The sequence below is a fragment of the Cyprinodon variegatus genome, unplaced genomic scaffold (assembly GCF_000732505.1).
Source record: "Cyprinodon variegatus isolate N-32 unplaced genomic scaffold, C_variegatus-1.0 Scaffold46, whole genome shotgun sequence".
Lineage (NCBI taxonomy): Eukaryota > Metazoa > Chordata > Actinopteri > Cyprinodontiformes > Cyprinodontidae > Cyprinodon > Cyprinodon variegatus.
Genome location: NW_015150499.1, coordinates 878,834 through 897,663, shown reverse-complemented (window position 1 = coordinate 897,663; position 18,830 = coordinate 878,834). Strand labels below are relative to the sequence as shown.

General features: G+C 36.3%; 3 protein-coding genes across 5 annotated transcripts in view; 1 reads left to right on the top strand and 2 right to left on the bottom strand.

Moving 5' to 3' along the window:
• The window catches only part of cobll1 (cordon-bleu WH2 repeat protein like 1), a 36,753-nt gene extending 30,390 nt beyond the window's left edge, over nucleotides 1-6,363 (bottom strand). For 2 of the 3 annotated variants that reach the window (XM_015370487.1, XM_015370485.1), the window contains exon 1: nucleotides 5,860-5,972. In XM_015370487.1, the coding sequence (XP_015225973.1) occupies nucleotides 5,860-5,972 (113 nt within the window). Of the gene's footprint in view, nucleotides 1-5,859; nucleotides 5,973-6,125 lie in introns of those variants that run through there. The other variant, XM_015370489.1, reaches the window with a different exon arrangement.
• Nucleotides 6,364-7,587: 1,224 nt separating this feature from the next.
• On the bottom strand, nucleotides 7,588-13,554 carry slc38a11 (solute carrier family 38 member 11). Its single transcript, XM_015370455.1, has 12 exons — nucleotides 13,471-13,554; nucleotides 13,271-13,385; nucleotides 11,613-11,687; nucleotides 11,367-11,501; nucleotides 11,153-11,218; nucleotides 10,923-11,029; nucleotides 10,768-10,847; nucleotides 10,584-10,654; nucleotides 8,826-8,987; nucleotides 8,610-8,722; nucleotides 8,296-8,427; nucleotides 7,588-8,187 (listed from the first exon to the last, which is right to left on the bottom strand). The coding sequence occupies exons 1-12, from the start codon at nucleotides 13,480-13,482 to the stop codon at nucleotides 7,948-7,950; spliced, it is 1,308 nt and encodes a 435-aa protein (XP_015225941.1). The 5' UTR covers nucleotides 13,483-13,554; the 3' UTR covers nucleotides 7,588-7,947.
• Nucleotides 13,555-17,981: 4,427 nt separating this feature from the next.
• The window catches only part of LOC107082042 (sodium channel protein type 2 subunit alpha-like), a 49,674-nt gene continuing 48,825 nt past the window's right edge, over nucleotides 17,982-18,830 (top strand). The window contains exon 1 of the mRNA XM_015370468.1: nucleotides 17,982-18,389. The gene's annotated coding sequence lies outside the window, so the exon portion shown is untranslated. The remainder of the gene's footprint in view (nucleotides 18,390-18,830) is intronic.

Below are 18,830 nucleotides of genomic sequence, written 5' to 3'. Positions count from 1 at the left end.
GCAGAGAAAAGGAGAAAAAGGAGAAAAGTTAAGGAAAATAAACTGAGGTTAGCTAATAAGCAAAGCTTTGAACATCCATCTTCTGAAAGGGTTCGGTATTGAGTTTTCTATTTTTTAATCACAAAGTTAAAATCTGTTACAGGACAGAAATAGACATTTTAACTATAAATGATTACAAGTTAGAAGTGGTAGTTTTTGGATTTGAAGGAGACTGTATTTTATATTATTCGGTATTGATGCCTTGCATATTCGAAACTAGCCACAGCCATGTTGAGTACCTGCTTGGGTCCCCTGTGCGTAAAAGATGCAGTCCATATGTTGTGTCGTCGGGTGTTACAATAAAAAAGTGACTGTAACATTTCTTTTTAACCCTTGCCAAAAGAGAATGAGCATCGTCAAAAATGCCTGCGATCAAAACTGCTGACTGCACAGCGACTGCATGTAGCCATCTGTGCATCGTCCATTTCCTTCAGGTGAGTTTCAAAACTAGCCTGGAGATCTAGCTTAGGCTGCTGTCTATTGGATTTAATAGGTTGCCCGTTTTTCCCCCATGAAAATCAAGTCATTAAATTATACTGATTAGAGACCTTGTGAAAGAAGTGCATTAGATATTAAGATCTGAAGATTTTGGTTCAGATATTTTAGTTAATAATTTCAAATAAATTACACATAAAGATCAGCTGAGCTTCAATTTTTTTTCCTTTTTTGCCCTGCTTTACTGTAAATACGAATATCTTTCAGATTTTTGGATGCCATATCTATGGTCAGTAACCCAGCCAGCTGTGAAATACCGATAAGCATCTGCGCTTTTAAGCCCATCTCCAGCTGTTAATGTGTAAGAGTTGGGGTACACCGTCAGTCTATCGCCAGGCCACACAGACACAAACAGGACAAAGAAACATTCATGCACATACGCACACCTAAGGAGAATTTAGAGAACTCAAACAACCTAACAGTCATGTTTTTGGAGTGTGGGAGGAAGCTGGAGTACCCGGAGAGAACCCACACATGCACAGGGAGACACTGGGCCAGAAATCTAACCCAGAACCTTCTTGCTGCAAGGCAGCAAAGCTACGCATGCAAAAAAAAAGGTCTACAGCGACTTCATATGGATCACAACCAAAAGCACGGATTTTTATCTGTGTATTGTTTAAGATCAAGGGATTTAAATAAGAATGATCCCTTCTGGTAAGAGGGGCAGCCCTACAAGGCTGAGCTTTCGGTACTCGGTTTGGCAGTTGTAAAATAGAATCGTCATGTCACGCTTTTCAAACCTCTATTCATTGCAGTCGACTTTTCCGTGTTCAGTTGCAAGGCTGGTTGAGCGGGACAGCAAACGGTCACGACAGCAACGGTCAACATCTCCACAGAGACAAAAATAAAAAACTAAATCTGTGCCTAGTGGTGAAAAGCTGGAACAGGCAAGAGTTAAAAAAAAACTGTTTGTTAAAAGCTTCAGAAAAACTGATTATAGAGAGCACATAATCAGTGTACCTAACTTACACCGCACTGTTTCACATAGTAAACAAATTATCTTTGCAAAGTGAGAGAATGTAAAAATTGATTATATGAAAGAGTTGTATGGTGGCCAGGACTGCCTCTATAATATCTCATCTACATGTAAACTAGACAAACTGATAAAGAGGGTCAAGTAAATTGATGCAATTTGTCCTTTTGCTGCATGAAAGGTTTGAATATTATTTGAGATATGCAAAATATGCCATTGTGAGCGCACAAAGGACTTTTTCAAATGAGGTCATTGTGAGTGTTAGACAGGCTAAGGGTGGGAGGCATCCAACTTTTGTGGCCTGGAAAAAGTGCACAAATGAAACAAAGCAGGCCCATGTCTTCCAGTCTATTTAACTTGGGCACAATTAAGTTATGTGCATGAAATCTGTTGCTGTAAGAAAAGTAAATAACAAGCATCAGAGATAAATAAAAAATGCAGTATTATAAAACATATGGTTAAAGAAATTCATCACTTTTAAAGAGGTCCTGTGTTTCAACTAAGTCAAGCCGTTATTTTTCATTTGCAAAGAGTTGGCTTCTGAGAATGGATGAGATAAAACTTTCCAGTATTCAAATTTTTCCTCATTAAACTCTGCTGGAAGTGTAATGCTGATTCCCCCCTTTTTATTTCATATTGTGGGTGGATATTTTTCAATGACACCCTTTATCTTGGTTTTCTGAAGACACTGGATGTGAGTGGGCTCTCTGAAGCAGAATGCTCGCGATCAAATTATGCATGATCCTAAAAGAAGACGGCTTTGTTGCCTCTTGGGATAACTGTGAAAAAGGAAAATACCAACAAGATATGCCTTAGTTTATTCTGTGTCTTATGATCTATTGTATCTAAACTCAGCCTTTTTAACTGTGCATCCACAAATTCTTTGAATAGCTCAGTTCATACAAAAGAGTCCTGCCATAATTTTCATCTGTTAACTCGTGTGAGCAGCTGTGCCCTGGGAATGCCTGGATGTCAGGAAACAGCTGTGGGGATTCACAATACCTTAACCAGTTCCACATTCTGCCCTTAAGGAGAGCCAACCATGTGAGATCATGCTTTTAGGTGTGTCCAATTACCAGGGCCAGCTTGGAGCCGCACACTGTCAGCGGACTGAACCAATATGCTTCTCTTTGGCAACAGAGAGTGTTATTATAAAAGTGTCATGCAAGCAGGGTATTTTTCTTTGGGACATTAAAAAGACAGATCCCAAAAGTATTTAAACAACACCACTTTGCAACCTTGCAAAGACTGCCTGGAGGAAAATAATACTTGCATGTGTGCTAGCAAATATCTCAGCCTTAAATCAGCCAGCCAACAGCTTCTGGCAGGGTCAGTATTTGGATAACAAATTAGGCATTGCTTCAGGGGTCACAGACAATCTTTACGTTTGCCTGCACTTGAAAAGGAAAAAAAGTAGCAGGTTTAGTCGCAAAATATGTACATGCAGTACCTTGCAAATGAATTCACACCACCTGAACTATTTTACTGTCAGACTGTTGCCAAAAACCTGAGACAGAAAACCTGTAGTGTTTAGAAGCTAATATCAGTTGAGAGAAAAAAATAACATTCTTGTAAAACTTAAATTTGAAAAAAATTTACTAACTTGAATTAAGAATTAAACCTAGGAAAAAAATACCAAAACCGAATCAGCATGCCAACTGTAAAGTAGAAGCCATGTATCCAAAGTAGCCCAATAATTTGCCCAAAATGTACCTACCCGATTTTTCCCCACGTTTGTTTTTTTTAACATCTAATCTTTACTTTTTTAGCTTTTATTGCATCAATAAGTTTTAGGATGAAGATAATCTTTACACCACAAAGAATAGCTAATGCTCAGCAAATAAGCAGGTGCTTCTGCAAGGAATTTTCCTGACAAATTTTATTTATATAAGAGAGGTAGATAAAGAAGAGGACACAAAAAAAATGAGGAGCAAAACTCAACCAAGAAAATGCCATGTCACTTCTACAGGTGAAGAGGGACCAATAAAGCAAGTTGCAGCAATGGAAACAGCAAGTTAGTCATAGACTTTTATGTGGCAAAGTCGCCAGTATTGAGACAGACTTTAAGGGGCCATATTCATTTATTTAGCATGACTATTTAAAAAAGAAAACACCAAAAAAAAACAAGAACAACCTCTGATAGTGTTTACTTGTTAGTTTTTTCATTAGTATGAAAAGAATTTACACCAAATTTAATCAGTAGACATGTGTAACAACTGCCAACAGCTTATATTACCAAATTGGAAAACTGAACAATGGTGATTGTCGTACATACATTGTAAAACTATCCTCCACTATAACAAAAAGATTATTAATAGAAAAGCTATATCTAGTATCGGTATTAGTAATGCTGTGTACCCTACCTATCAACCTGGCAGTGGAATCTGAATGCTGCAGTGAGAAAACTAGTATGTTAACTGTAAGAAGACCAAAAGTTGTGTCTCTACTATTTAAAAATAGCATTTGATTAATTTCTATTATACTGTATATAAAAATAAAAGTTCAGCTCTGATTGTTGACATGTTCTGTGAAGGCGTAGAAACTTTAAAGGGGAGTGAAAGGACTGCATAATAAAAACTAAGCAGCACACATGATAAGTCAGCGAAACAGTAAATATCTTTAAATCAAGAAGCACTGCTGAATTCGTAATCAAAAAACAGAAAATATGAGCAAGGTGAGCTATATGCAAAGAAATAGCTAATACGACCATGTTGGCGTTGGAGGAGCTGCAGTGATCTAAATTTTATTTGGGGAGAACTGATTTACAAGATATTGGAAAATGTATCCATAAATTTTGTCTCTATGGAGTAGTGGCAAAAAGAAATTAAATTTTAAAAGAAGCCTGTGGTCATGATCAGTGCCCTGATAGCTGACCTACTGTAATTACTCACTTCACTCACCTGCCTAACCCTCCCCGGTTACAAATTATCATTCCTCTTATCCACCTGCTCCTGCTGCTTTATATTCGGCTCAGCTCAGCTATCGGGGCCAGATCATTGATGAGGAATTTTCGTTTGTTTGAGTTTGAGCTTTTTCTATAGTTCATGTTTTTTTTTTTTAAATAAGGGATTTAAGGATTTGTAATCATAAAAATATCGTAGATTAGATTTGTATGCCGTATCGCCCAGTCCTATGTACGTTTTTTAAAGAGAATACTGTGGTGGCATAGTGGAGTAGATTTGCATAAATTCAAAGCATGTTGTGTGGTGTGATACAACTATCACGCATAACCCTGAGCCAGCTATTCCAAAAGCAAAGCACGGTGGTGGCAGCATTGGGCCGTTAGAATGGTTTTGACACAAATGCTTTGCAGAGTTATTGGGGAAAGGGATGGAACTAAATAAAACAAAATCCGACACCATTAAACTTGTTGAGAGGGTGGAGGTTCACCTTCCAGGCAAACAATGACCCCAAACATGGCTGGCGGCTCTGTTTTTTTTTTTTTTTTTTAATACGACATCCTAATGTCATGCACTGAGATTTGCGGTAGTAACTTGACAAAATGATGAAAGTGTAAGATCATAATAAGAGAGTGATTTTTTTTTTTCTTGTGCAAACTGACATTATTTATGCAGAAGTGGAAAGTTTAAGCGCTTACTCCAGACTGTCACTTTGTATTCTATGTTAAAATCTCAACCAGTGCCCCAGATTGCATTAACCGTTAAAGCAGCCAGAAGGTGAAAAAGCTCTGGAAACTCACTTTCCACGTTTTAATGATTCCAACCACAGAAATACAAGCAGCTGACATCACCTTTGACTTTATATGGACCAGGACTGATGGGAAATTCCATCAAGTCACACCAAGCACTTCACCAGCACCATCTCTGTGTGTGTGTGTGTGAGTGTGTGTGTTAGTGGGGTAATTTTGTATCATACAATATCCGCTGAAGCCCCAGTGGATGCCTGACTTCCTCAGCAACCATCAGGCTCAGCACAGTGACAGGGGAGGCTGTATGTTTAGCTTGCAAAATAGTTCCCATGACCTCTGCATGTGGTCGAGGGAATTTCTCAACAGAAAAAAAAAAACAATAACAACAACAATATTAGCAGGAAATGAGGAGCGTTTGGGGCAGTTGAAATTCTGCAGCAACTGGGATTGCATATAGTGACAGGAATGTAAGTTAAAAGCTGGTTAAATCAGGTGACAAAGGTGCGATTGTGCTCATTCGTCGAAACAGCTGGGAAAACATCTGGTTGTGCGCACAGGTGACGCGTTACTTGATCACAAAAAGAATGAATCTCAAAATATAATATTATTTATTTAAAAAATACGTTTCTTACTGTAAATAATCCACTTTAGTCGCACTGTAAACATTTTTAAAAAGTCGTTTCTCTAAAGTTATCTTACTTACCTCAAAGAAGCGCTGCGCGCACGCGGCTGAGATCCACGATCATCCAAGACTAAACTCATCGGCCTGACCAAATCCTTGGGACATTTTAAACACAAACAGAAAACACAGTTCATCTTTAGTGAGAGCTGTCATACTATCATGCGCTGGTATTTTCTTGCGACAAAATACCAAAAGGTGGGCGAATCCCCCTTCTGAGGTCACCAGTTTTGTTAACTGTTTCAGCAGTGAAAAAAACAAAACACAATACTGTCCATATCGTGCCTTACCATTAGTCCAGCTGGTTTTCAAAGCAGATGGCAACTTTCATTGGTTCTAAGGAGGAAGAAATCCGGGCTCCTGTAGATTTAATAGGAAAACATCATCCCGCTTTTAAATAATGGCTTCTTCTAACGTGGACGTTATGTTCCGGCGTTAATTGAAGCTCTTTTGTGAAGGTTTATTTCTCTGCGTTCACACTTTGGCCACCAGGACTGTGCCAACTTTAATCTGGAGCTGCATCACAGACTGTAAAAGCGGGGCGGTTCTCCATTCGTCACATTTCCCAAAGGAGCCTTTACGTTTTATATACTTAGTCTAACTTCTTACATTAAACCGTTAAAAGAATGTAATAAATTATTCAAATTTATTCCGTTAAGTTAACTCATCGACCTTGAATTAAACTGTAGTTGTTTGAAAATATACCAGCGTGGCTTGTTTATGATTATTTCTGAATGTTTTTCCTTTCTCTATGGTGCCACCTTGTGGTGAGATGTAGCATATGTTACACAATCCGCTCTGTCTGAGCTTAATAACTGCATTATTATTTATCATATAATTTTTGTTTTCAATAAAGTAAAAAAATGTTTGCACAACTTTGCTCCTGTCTCTTGAATAAACAAAAAGCGTTCCAATCAAAATAATATCAATATATTTTTATATTTATATACATTATGGAAAATGTCCAAATGCATCAATAATATGCCTACATAAAAAATATTTTGTTGTATTTTTAATGAAAAATGCAATTTACATTTATGTGATACTGATAACACATGCTAACTTAGCTTTATGTTTCTTATAAATTTACTGAAGCAGGCTAAGTTACTAAGCACCCTTTTTTGTTTTGTTTGTTGTTGCTCAGGAATTATTTAACAAAAATTATGAACTAAAATCAATAAATAGATTTGGTCATTGCTTATTTTTCTTTAATACATCAAATAACTGTTGAAGCTAATGATTACTCCTTATTCTTTGTCTGGTAAGTTTTCTACCTTGAATTCTTTAACTTAAACAAAAAAAGAAATAGTCAAATATAACACAGAAAAAATATTTCTTTTAAGAAAAAGTTTATAAAAACTTTAAAAACATACATGCTCTGCACTCTAACTGAATCTTTGGAACCTTACCAAGGAGTTCAGCTCTCCAAGATGCTTATAATATATAGTTGTAAAAACCAGAGAAGCTTAAAATATGATTAGAATATACTGTTACATCTTTTAATAAAATTGTGGTAACAATAGGATTCCTCTTTATATGCATTGAAGTTGAGATATATAAATGAATGTTACTAAAATAATGTTGCAAAAATCAAAGTTATAATGAAATTATGGCATAAAATGAATGTGTCTTAGAAATAAAATGTTGGGTATAATCACACTCTAAACCTGGGATAATTTAGAAACTAACCATACAAGATACTTGAACATGCCCTAGTAGTGTATAATCTTTGTTTAATCAGTGGTGTTACATAGAAATTGTATTATTCAGAAAATTAAAAAGAAAAAGTTAAAAACCTCTTTGTTCTTTGAAAATACAATATAGCATATAAAGGCTAAAAAGGCACAGACATTAAAATAAAAGCACAACTTTTTATTCATATATAAGCTAATTATCTTTAAGATTATTTACAGATTTAAAATTAATTATATGAATTATATTGTGAGATAATATATTATTAGAACCACAAAGCAGCCGGTATCCCACAACCCACCTTGGCGTACTCTCCAAAAATAATAAGGTTACATGTGTTAACAAAAAAATACAGTCGCCATTTGTCTGTATACACTCATTGTAACATTAAGACAATGAAATATCTGAGGTCGTTTTCTGTCATTTGGGTGGGACAGTGCCAGAGATGTTGACATCTGTACAGTAGAACATCTCCACACCGTGTGAACAGTCCTGAGGGAAGACACCAGTCATGATCAGGCCAATGATCATGACGACCAGGCCTATTATTATCAGCAGAGTAGGGATCATTTTGTCACTCTGGAACCAGCTGCCTGGAGAGATCTTTAGGTAGCAAGCAGATGGAATGATGAAGATCAGAGGTGTGGCACTTAGCGCTCCCTAAAAAGAAGAAAAAAGACAAGACACTTTTACGTAAACACATAACTGGCATATAGCTAAACAATCTTAGGCAAACAGATTCAGCCTGTTTAGGCGGGTGTGACTCACATTTAACTCTAAAACCATTCCAAGGCAGTCATAAGCCAGGGATAAGGCTGTGCACACTGCAACTATGAGTAGAGTTATGGCTACATGCTCAGCTTTGGAAAGAAGACGACTACAAATGACATTGGATATCACCTGGGGAAAAACAGAAAAAAACAATCTTAGGAGACATTTGGGAAAATCCTGACACAGAACAGGAATAAACTGATTTTGACTGAGAAGCTCTGCAAAAATTCTAATTCAGAATACCCATATTTATTAATTTATGTAAGATTTTCACAACTAAATCCGTAGCCTGGCCTTTCTAAATGACTTACCTCTCGGGTAACAAAACACTCAAGTGGAAAGGTGGTGATTATACTAAAGCCAAAACAGAACCGACCAAATGTTGCAAGGTTATCATTTCTGCAGTAGTTCTCAAATATGTCTCCTAAAAAGCAAAACAAATTCAAGAAACCATCAGAATCCGATAAGTCAGTAATTATAAAAAGAATCAGTTAAGGCCTTTCCAGCTGTTTAGGTTACATCGATACCTTGAGTGTAGCCAGTGAAGGTTGTGTAGCCTGCAACAGCAAATGTAGCACTGATTATCAGAGAAGAGCCCACAGAAATGTGGGTGACCCTGGACCAGCTGGATAACGTGGGCTGATCCAGAGAGTTGTAGATCAGAAAACTGTTGTGGTGGCATATGAAGGCTAAAGAGACACACAGGGAGGCCATTATAAACTTCTTTAAAGGTTTAAATACTGACAAACCTGGATGTTTGTCCTATTACACAGTAGTAGCCATTCAAAATGTACCAACTTTCCTTGATGGGCTCTTGGCTGGTCCACAAAAATTCATTTTTAAACATCAGTCTTAGTACTAAAATATTCTTTCTGTCATGATTTGTGGTCAGACCCTGTATTTCAGTGAAAGGTTGGAGTCAGAGTAAAAAAATATGCACGCCCAGGAGGTGGAGGGGTCACTCCAGAGGCTGGAAGTTGGAGGGGATTTTGTTGGGAGTTGCAGGGAAGTGGGCTTCCATTGGACTGGCGTTTGGCTGGGAAGGGCCATTTTGAATGGCTGCTACTGTAGTTTGGGTAAAATATTTAGCAAGATGTTGCTGACATTGTTTCAAAACATATCTGTCTGCAAGTTCTTTGACAGAAGGTATATTTGTCTAAGTGGATTTGAAGATGATGCACAACTGCTATCAGACATTAATCACAAAAAGAGTTTGAATACACTTGAAAATACTATTACTATAATCAAATGAGTATACAGTACTACTGATAGAGGTTAAAAGGAACATTATAGAAACATATTTTTACAGAACGAAACAACTCTGGATAACACATTAACTGTTCAAAACTGAAAGGAAAATAGCTTTTGTTAATCATTACTAGAACAACTGTTTGTGTTGGGAATTGTTTAATAATATCAAAATCTGAATACCTCAATTTTTCCTTTGAAAATGAAAGAGTTTGATTTATTGATTAACCTCATCTCCCTGTGATAGTAATCTCTGAATTTCAGACATTTTAATGAACTGTACCTTTTTGTACCTTTAGATTTCATTTATTTGTTTCTCTCCTCTGTTATTTATCTCATGTTTCAGTTACAAGCACATTATTTTTAAAGTTGTATTAGAGAGTATTCTATGTACACTGACCTCCACTGAAAACAAATGTGTGCTAATGTTAAACTAGATGCCAGCAAATAATTGCTGAAATATTAGGAAGTAAAATTAGAGGGAGATGCACAGAAGCTGCTTGCAATGCATCATGCAGCAGAAAAGGTCCAGAATTTCTAAGGGGATCATGCTGCATGAAGTTTGCATGCTCTCTAAACAGGCACGGACATTTCTGGGTACTCTGGCATTTTTCCAAAAAACACAAACCTGAAAAGTTAACTTGTGTCTTTTTATTGCCCTTAATAGTGAGTTTGTATTTGCTCTGTATGTCTCTGTTGTCCTGTGTTGGACTGGCTCTCCCGGGTCTACCAGTGAAATAGGCAAGGTACTTAGTGATTCCTCTCTCAAACATATTACGGTTTTCATTTCTGCACTCAGATCACTTATATCAAGTCTCTTTGCTGCACTTTTGGACAGCAAATAATGCATCATTTGATTTAGAAGCTACAATACTTCTCAGTCAAGAAGACACAGACATTATTTCTAAATCTGTTTTTTAAATAGAAATCACACTTTACCAATATTTTTGACTGTTTTGTTGGTTAATAGTTTTGTCTGTAATACTTTAACATCATCATCTATGTCACTATTAGTATTTGGATCTATAAAAACTCACCAAAAGACATTACACCAACTGCCTGTATGGCATTACCCTTTGCAAAGGCCCATGCGTTTTCTGTAGGCACACTAGAAAATGATTTCTTTGTTGGTGTAATCAAGTGAAATGCAAATATGACATCTGTTTTTTTAAAAATTATTGCTTATTTAAAATATTTAAGCTATCAGTAGGAGAGTCATACATATGCTCTCCAAGGGTAGCTGCTCGGATCATGACGACAATGAGGATGGTAAGTGTTAGCACCGTTGAGAGGAAGGACACCTGGTAACACACAGAATATCAGCAGGGAGATAATCATAGAAATACAATGTTAGGGATTTGTAGGGATATTTGTACCTTTCCAAGTCTTTCAATGTTTCGATAAAGTGATAGAGGAAAGGTGAACATAAAGGTAATAAGCAAGATCACAAAGTGGCGCTCTGCAAGAATGTGATCTGGACCAACTACAAACATATGATCAAAGATTTATTACTTTTCTCTAAATGGTTTACATATTTTTTGGGAATTAATCAAAATTAATTCTGCAAATGTATTTTGCTCATCTGTGCCAGAGGACAGTAACCTACCTCCCGGGATTCTCTGAAATACTTTGGTCAGTGTGTCACCAGTTGTTATATTATAGCTGATCATTGCTGAAGGAGAAAAAAAGCTGTGTTTTAATGTCAGCATCATTTTTTCTGTAATGTTTCTACCTTGCAATGATGACAACTGAAGAGCTACAGAAAGATAAACAGGACACCTTTCAGCATCGTTTCTCTTTCAGGTGCCTTTAAAACGTACCTATGAAAGGGTACAGAAACTGTAGAGCCGATAAAATCAAAAATCCAGGAAAACCAAATGTGCTTTGTACCAATGATTGATAACTGGTTGATCCTGAGAGGTTTCCTCCTTTAATAAGTAGAACAATTGAGTAGTCTGTCATTAAATAAAAGCAAAAATACAGTAGATTAGCTTTGATCTCCAATTTATAATTTCACTGTCATTGTTCACATTTTTGAACAGATTATCCATCTCCATGTTTCTCACCTGTGATGAATCCAACTAAAATCAAAAGTATCAGACCTAAAGGAAGCCCAGCTTGGTTCAATGCATATGGTAAACCTGGTGAGAAAATACAATGTGCAGTTAAAAAGCTCTCCAATCATATTTATAACGACTGATGCTATTATATAAACTATTACATTCATCAAGCTTTGTGAACAAAATAAGGCTTGTCACTGTATGTTTCCAACTACCGTATTAAAAATGCTATTACCCCTTGGAATTGTTTATACTGTATCTTTTCTTTTGTGTTACAACTAGGGCTGAAACAATTAATCGGACTGATCGTGATTAATCAATTATTGAAATAATTGCCAACTAATTTAGTAATCAATTAATCGTTAATTGGAGTACAGAGACTCTACTACATGCCTTTAACTTACAGAGCGAGCCATTTAGAGCAGTAATTATCTTAAAATTGTAAAAAAAAAAATATATATATATATATATATATATATATATATATATATATATATATATACCGTATATAAAAACATTTCGACTTTAAGATAAAAAATAAGTTTTTGCCTGTTAATCTCCTCTATCCAGAGCCCCTCGAGTGGAAAGGTTTTTGTTTCCCTTGCTTTAATTTTATAAAACAATCTTCAAGGAACCTTTGGCTATCCGATTATTAATCGATTTAAAAAAACATTATCCATCCTAATCGATTTGTAGAATAATCGTTAGCTGCAGCCCTAGTTACAACTACAAACATTGACATGACTTTAGAAAAATAAGGTGAAAGTACTTTAGTTGTTTGTTTAAAGCCACAATAATATATGGAAGAAATGTACAAACCATCCTTTTGGTAAGACATTTGTGAATATAGTCCAACCTAGATACATATTTTGTATTTGTGTTATGTATTTACAGTTGGGTTAACATCCACCTTCTAGCAGGATAACTGATGGAAGGTGTCAAGAAATGATTTTATGTTAATTCCAGGAATACCATAAATCCTATTTAATAACCTTTAGCTACCTTTTACAAAAAGGTTCAATTTCCCATCCAAACTGACTTAGCTTTATTTTTTTAAACTAACAATTTTTAGTTAGATAGGCTAAATACAAAAATGAAATACACTTTACCCATTTTTATGTAAAAAAAAAAATGTGTACCATGAATCATGAATTTTTCTTCCAATTCACATGCACACTCCACCTTGTAGTGCACACTAAGAGTTTGACCCTTTGCATGTTTTATTATATTTTCACTATTTGAAAAAAAAAAGGTTTTCTAAAGCTAAAAAGGTAACAAAGCAGTTCTCTCTTTGCATGCTCTACAAGTTCAAGAAACATTTGTTCAATTTTAGAGTTTATCTGGGGGCTTATATTTCTACCAAATATTAGAAGGTTTTGCTATTCAGAATTGGTTCCCTGGATAAGTTGTGAAATAACTGTTTAATAATACATTGAAAAAAATCTTTTTTTTTTTTTTTTTCAGGACCAAAAGAGCAAATAAAAATAGAGCGGGGGAACATGCGCAAGTCATATGATGTTGCTGCCGGGCTTGGATTAAAACATCTCTTTATTGTGAAAAAATAAGCAGGTTTTACTTTTGTTTAACTGAGACATCACAGCTTTAGGAAGAAAAAACGTTTTATTATTTCTAAAACACTCAACTTAAATGGGTAGCATATTCACCTATTATTCCAGATCCTATTATGGAGTTGATGAAATTAAAAGAAGCCGCGATCAATGAACCTCTCGAGTTGGAATTGCGCTTTTGAATCAGTGCTGTTCCTTCTTTGTTGTTTTGCTGGAAAGAAAACAATAATAAAATGAAACTAGCAGAAATTCAGCAAGGCTTCAAAGTCAAAGTTTAAACGCGTCAATTTTCCTACCTGTTGCGCCATTCTGGGAACCTCTTGGATCGTCTGTGCCTTAACTGTCCTTTGGTGGAACTCTTACATTGTTAACGTTCAAGAAATGTATGGATATCAGACCCCTTTTCTAAACCAAGCGGTAGGAACAGCACCCCCTGCTGGCTTCAGGAATCCGCGTGGAAGGGGGGGAGAGTTTCTGGTTCGATGTCATGTTATAGGCTATTTTCAAGTAATTTTCTGAAGTAAATTCAGGGTTTAATCCCAAAGGATAAATTTAAATAAGGAAACTGGGGGCAAAGGGGTTTATTAAAGGATTATTCTGTAGAGCTTATCATTATAATGTCCCCTTTGTTCAAGAAGGGAAAAAAAGATATATATATATATATATATATATATATATATATATATATATATATATATATATATATATATATATATCACCTATCAGCAGGAATTTATTTTTTTATTCATAACTGTAATTTCAAATAATCAACCAAAAAGGTTGGATCTTCGTCTGTAAAATGCAATTATCAGATCTACTCTTTATAACCTCATTTTTTTCGGTCAAAAAATGAAATAACAGGTGTTACGTTGATTAACGTTTCCCCATGAGATAGTAAATGTGCGTTTGAGATGTACAGCGCCTCGCCTGGAATGTGGATGAGTGTCCAGCTGTGTTGATGGGAGGGGTTAAAGCAGAGAAACCTCTAAATCCTGCAGGACAGCGGCCTTGGAGGACCGACTTTAGGGATGCCTGATTGAACTCATCCCTTTGGGGAGCAATGGACTGCCATTGTGCAGCACCAGGAAAGCAGTGTGGGGTTAAGGGTCTTTGCTCAGGGACCCAGAGTGGCAATCTCTGGGAGTGAGGCTCCCTCAAAACCTAAGGATTCCAAGCACAATGCCATAACCATTAGGATGCCACTACCCCATGTCCTCTGCTTCCTGCCATGTCTCTGCCCGTCTGTGCACTATACCTCGAACTGTTACCCGACTCCATTCTGGAATGTCCTTCAGCACCTCACTGCATCTCTAACCTCCTGGTTCTGACAACCGAGCAGGTCACTGACAGCGGCTTCAGCTTCACCCTCTGGATATCCTGATTTGCCTACCTTTGTCTGCTTGGTTTTGCTCTCCTACCTGTCCTCCAACCACTGATACAGACTCTCTGTGAGGCAACCGCTGCATCGCGTTTGCTGGAACTAACCTCACCCTCTGAACTATGTGACTAGGTTAGTGACTCGCACGTTCGTTATCATTTACTTCCAGAAAGATGTGGTCGCTTACCTGTTGTCTCCTCCTGCAGCAGTTCCTGCCTTGGACACCGACCCTGCTCACTTCGGTTCTGTTTCCAATAAACGTTTTGAGAAATCTGTTTGTGCGCCTGAAATACTGCATCCTATTGTTCTGAGTCTGACATGGCCAGAGAAGCTCCCTGGGTGCTCAGCACCCCTAAACCTCTGATCCTAGATTTGCCCCTGTCTGTTACTGTACCATAAATCCAAAGGACTTTGATTGAAAACGCTAAATGAAATGTTCTGTTTTTGCTACACAACAGATTTATTTAAGGCAGCAAAATTGTGTAGGAAAGTCATGATTGCATTTGTTTTCTAGCCCTTATTCGATTTTAAAGAAAAGTTTAAGAAGAAATTTACAGATTTATTGATGTAAAAAGTTACACTTGTAGTTCTTTATACATTGACTTACAAAATCGGGCAGTTTCTATCCATTTATTAGACACTCTATTAGGAAAACATATCTAAGATTTGCGTGGATGTACATTTACTATCAGCACTGCCTTATAAGGTCCATGATAAGTAGTAACAACAGACTTTGCTGGATAAATATGTATTTTTTCATATAATACAGAAAAAATGCTGTAAACTGTTTAGTTTTAATTATTATAAACAAAATATCACCATATTGTTTATGCTGCATTGCATTCTGGGTAAGTGTATGCTTGAAGTTAAACTATAGCAATTATATTACAGACCATGTACCTTAAAGTATACTAATTTAATACTTCAATCCAAATCGAGACATTCTTAACTTTACAAACGTATAATTCAAGTATACAGCCAGTATACTCATATGTATACAATAAGTGTAAAATTAATATGCTTGTGGTTCACATTTTAGTTTATTTAAGTGTATTTAAACTATGCTACTCCTAAAAGTACAAGACAAATCCTGGGACACTTTGCAAGGACAGCTCTTGCAAAGCATTCTGGAATATATCTGATTGTCTTGTGACCAGTAGTCTAAACTACTTTTTAAGGTGCATTATGATAAATATTTATTTTTGAAGAATGGATTCACAGTTAATTCAATTTGCCTTGGCATTATTAGAGTATTTTCGAATTGAATTGAATTGAATGAAGTTACAGTTTAAATCATGGGCATAGGTTTGCATAAGGACCATAGGGACACGTCCCTAACAAAATTTTGGACTGACGTACTTGTCCCTACTAATAATTCAATGTGAATACCATGTTTATAATTTACAATACAGCATTATTGCAGCAGTCGCTTCTTTTCTTCTTGCAGCTTTGCTGCCTGGTAGCTGCTGCTGCTCCGTCTGTGTGCCTGCCTGGTCTTTCCTGTCCCTTTAAGTCAGTAACTGTGCTGTGCTGTTTAACTCCACTCTCCACCTTCTCTGTTCCATCTCAAAATAATATTTAATTCTGAAGTATAATACATTTTATCAACAAAAAAACCTTTTTATCTATTACAAAACTAAATATTCTGAGTCCGACAGGAGTTCTGAAAACTGCTGGAAAAATAGACAAGCAAAGACTGTAAGCTATCAAAAAATCTGATTCTTAGCCACAGCTGAATGAAAAAGAAAATCTGAGAGTTTCCATTTAATCAATACTTCATTGTTACTGTTTTCATTTTTTTACGACCCTTTGAGGCAGTTCAGGTATAAATAGCTGATGTTATTTGTTAGACTATAACAAGATGGCGCCTTAACATCTGCTATGTGTGTTGTGATACAACATTGCTAAAAAAAACATTGATAAACAGCATAGTGTGTGTAGTACTTACAAAATTTGTATAAATGTTGCAAGAAATGGGCCTCATTGAGGGTTTACATTTTTGCATAGGAACAATGACATAAGACCAATGAAACTAAGTGTTCCTGTCCACATAATGTTATTACACAAAATGTCCAGAGCATGGAGCCAGAAGTCTTCATAGAATTAAGACTTCCTCTGTTCTGTTTTTTTTTGGTCTCACTACAATCTCTTCATTTCTCAGTATTTAGCATCTGTTTATTTTTCTGTAATATGATATAATAGTATTAATAAGATTATCAACGGATGTGAAACAGATGATATAGAAAAGCATCAACTATTCGCTTTATGCCGATCAGTAAATAGGAAAGTATCACTGGTATGCAATATGAGACATACATATAAAGGCATACAAAGTATATTTTCTAACAGAACAAAAATTTTAACCTTCTTATAATTTGACTAATTTAAAAACAGCATTTTCGCATTAACAAATCCATATTCCTTTGTACATGTTTTAGTTTTTTTTTTGTATGTGAATCAATTTTCTTAAGGTGTTTTGTCCCTAAGAAAATACTGACTTGTTTTGCTTCTAATGAATGTTTCAGTCCATTTTCTATTTTAAGGCATACTGTGCTACATAAAACACTTTTTTATTTCTAATAAAAGCAAAAGAAGTCGCTCTCTATATTGCAAGGAACAGGGTAACCCAATGACCAGAGTACCTGACTTTAACTCTTTATAGGGCACTCAGTGAAATGCTTTGAAAATTAAAATTTCAAGCCAATAGTGTTATTGGAATCCAGGACAAGACCTTATTACCATTGTAACATTCAAAATATATAGATGACGTTAATGTCAATGTAATAACAAGAAACACCACCTTGCCCAAATATATTGAGAAAAATAACAAAAGTGCTTTTATAAGAATTTCATGAAAAATACTCTGAGAAAGAAAGAAACATTTTTTGGTGCAACATAACCTTAGAGACATTAATGCTGATACTGGCACTTACACTTTTTTTAGTCTATAAACCTAAATATAATTGTTATCTAGGCTTATTAACTTTTTTACTTTTATTTATTAACTTTTCACTTAGCTTTTTACCTTAATTTACAGTAGGTAATATATCATTCAAGGGCTCATCCAATTGGTCAAATGCCAAAATACCGTAAGATGTACAGCCATGTAGCAGTATCTTTGCTGAATGGCTGGATGTAGATCTTGTGCTTCTAGATCTTGCTGAGGGGCAGGGGGAAGGGTTAAAGGGTTTGCGTAATACTAAAATCAAGCACAATTCTTACATTACAAGTTGTGCGCTGTTCTGTTAAGTGTAGCCTTTATCCACGAGGGGGCAGTACAGGTAAAGTTTAAATTGGTCATCAAACTCTCCTCAACTGTCAAAAAAACTATATCTTCCAGGCTGAGAATGACACCATATGCTTTTTAAAATGAGATGAACTATGAGACTTGTTCTGCAGCTTAATTTGCTTTTTTTTTTTATCTCTATAGAATAAGAAGTATCCAAAATGAAGATGCTTTTATAGACTAACTCCTGTGCCATCAAGCGCTCTCCATAGGAACCCTACTAACAAGGAGTTTTCTTGATTAGTCCAATTTCCAGCTGTGATCTCAGCTATTAGTTTTCAGATGCCAACGAACTGACATCCTGTTTCCTGACAGCACCAGCTACTTTAGGAGACGCTCTAAAACCTCTGCGCTCACTTGTTACCCAGGAACAGGAAACGCAGGAACAGAAGCGCTCCAAACGCAGGGAGAGGCGGTCACCACACTGGTCTCGCTGGGTTTTTCCTGATGGACTGTTTGGAATGACACCTTAAAAGGATTTTAATGTTTCCTCTTTAAAGAAGTTTCCTATTTCTGACAACAGTTCACCCGTGGAGGATGGAAAAGTGACGGTGAGTGCAAATCTGAAGTTATGGATGTGCAAAAGTTGACTACCAATTAATATCACCTTGGAGAAGTTACTGACATCTATCTATCTATCTATCTATCTATCTATCTATCTATCTATCTATCTATCTATCTATCTATCTATCTATCTATCTATCTATCTATTTTCCTTCCTTCCTTCCTTCCTTGGTGGTAGCCTTAGTCACCATTATTGTTTTTCTCCATCTTCCAGTTTAACTGTCTTTTAAAGAGCCCAATAAACCCCCCCCCCCTCCACAGAAACCTGAAAGAAATCATTTAACCGTTTTTTTCTGTTCCCAGTCTTCCTACGTTTCCTCCTAACCCTGCTGTCCATCTGTTTCCTCCAGGTGTTCTACGTGTCTGACCTGTTCAAGCCCAGGGAGACGTTGGCCACGCCCCCTCCCAGCCCGATCGAGAAGGAGCTG

Bases quoted from the DNA above. Each gene is read 5' to 3' on its own strand.
- slc38a11 (XM_015370455.1), bottom strand. The intron at 11,030-11,152 runs GTAGGTTACTGT...ATATGTTTGTAG, and splicing joins ATTTCAGAGAATCCCGGGAG to TTGGTCCAGATCACATTCTT. The intron at 10,848-10,922 runs GTACAAATATCC...GTGTGTTACCAG, and splicing joins ACATTGAAAGACTTGGAAAG to GTGTCCTTCCTCTCAACGGT.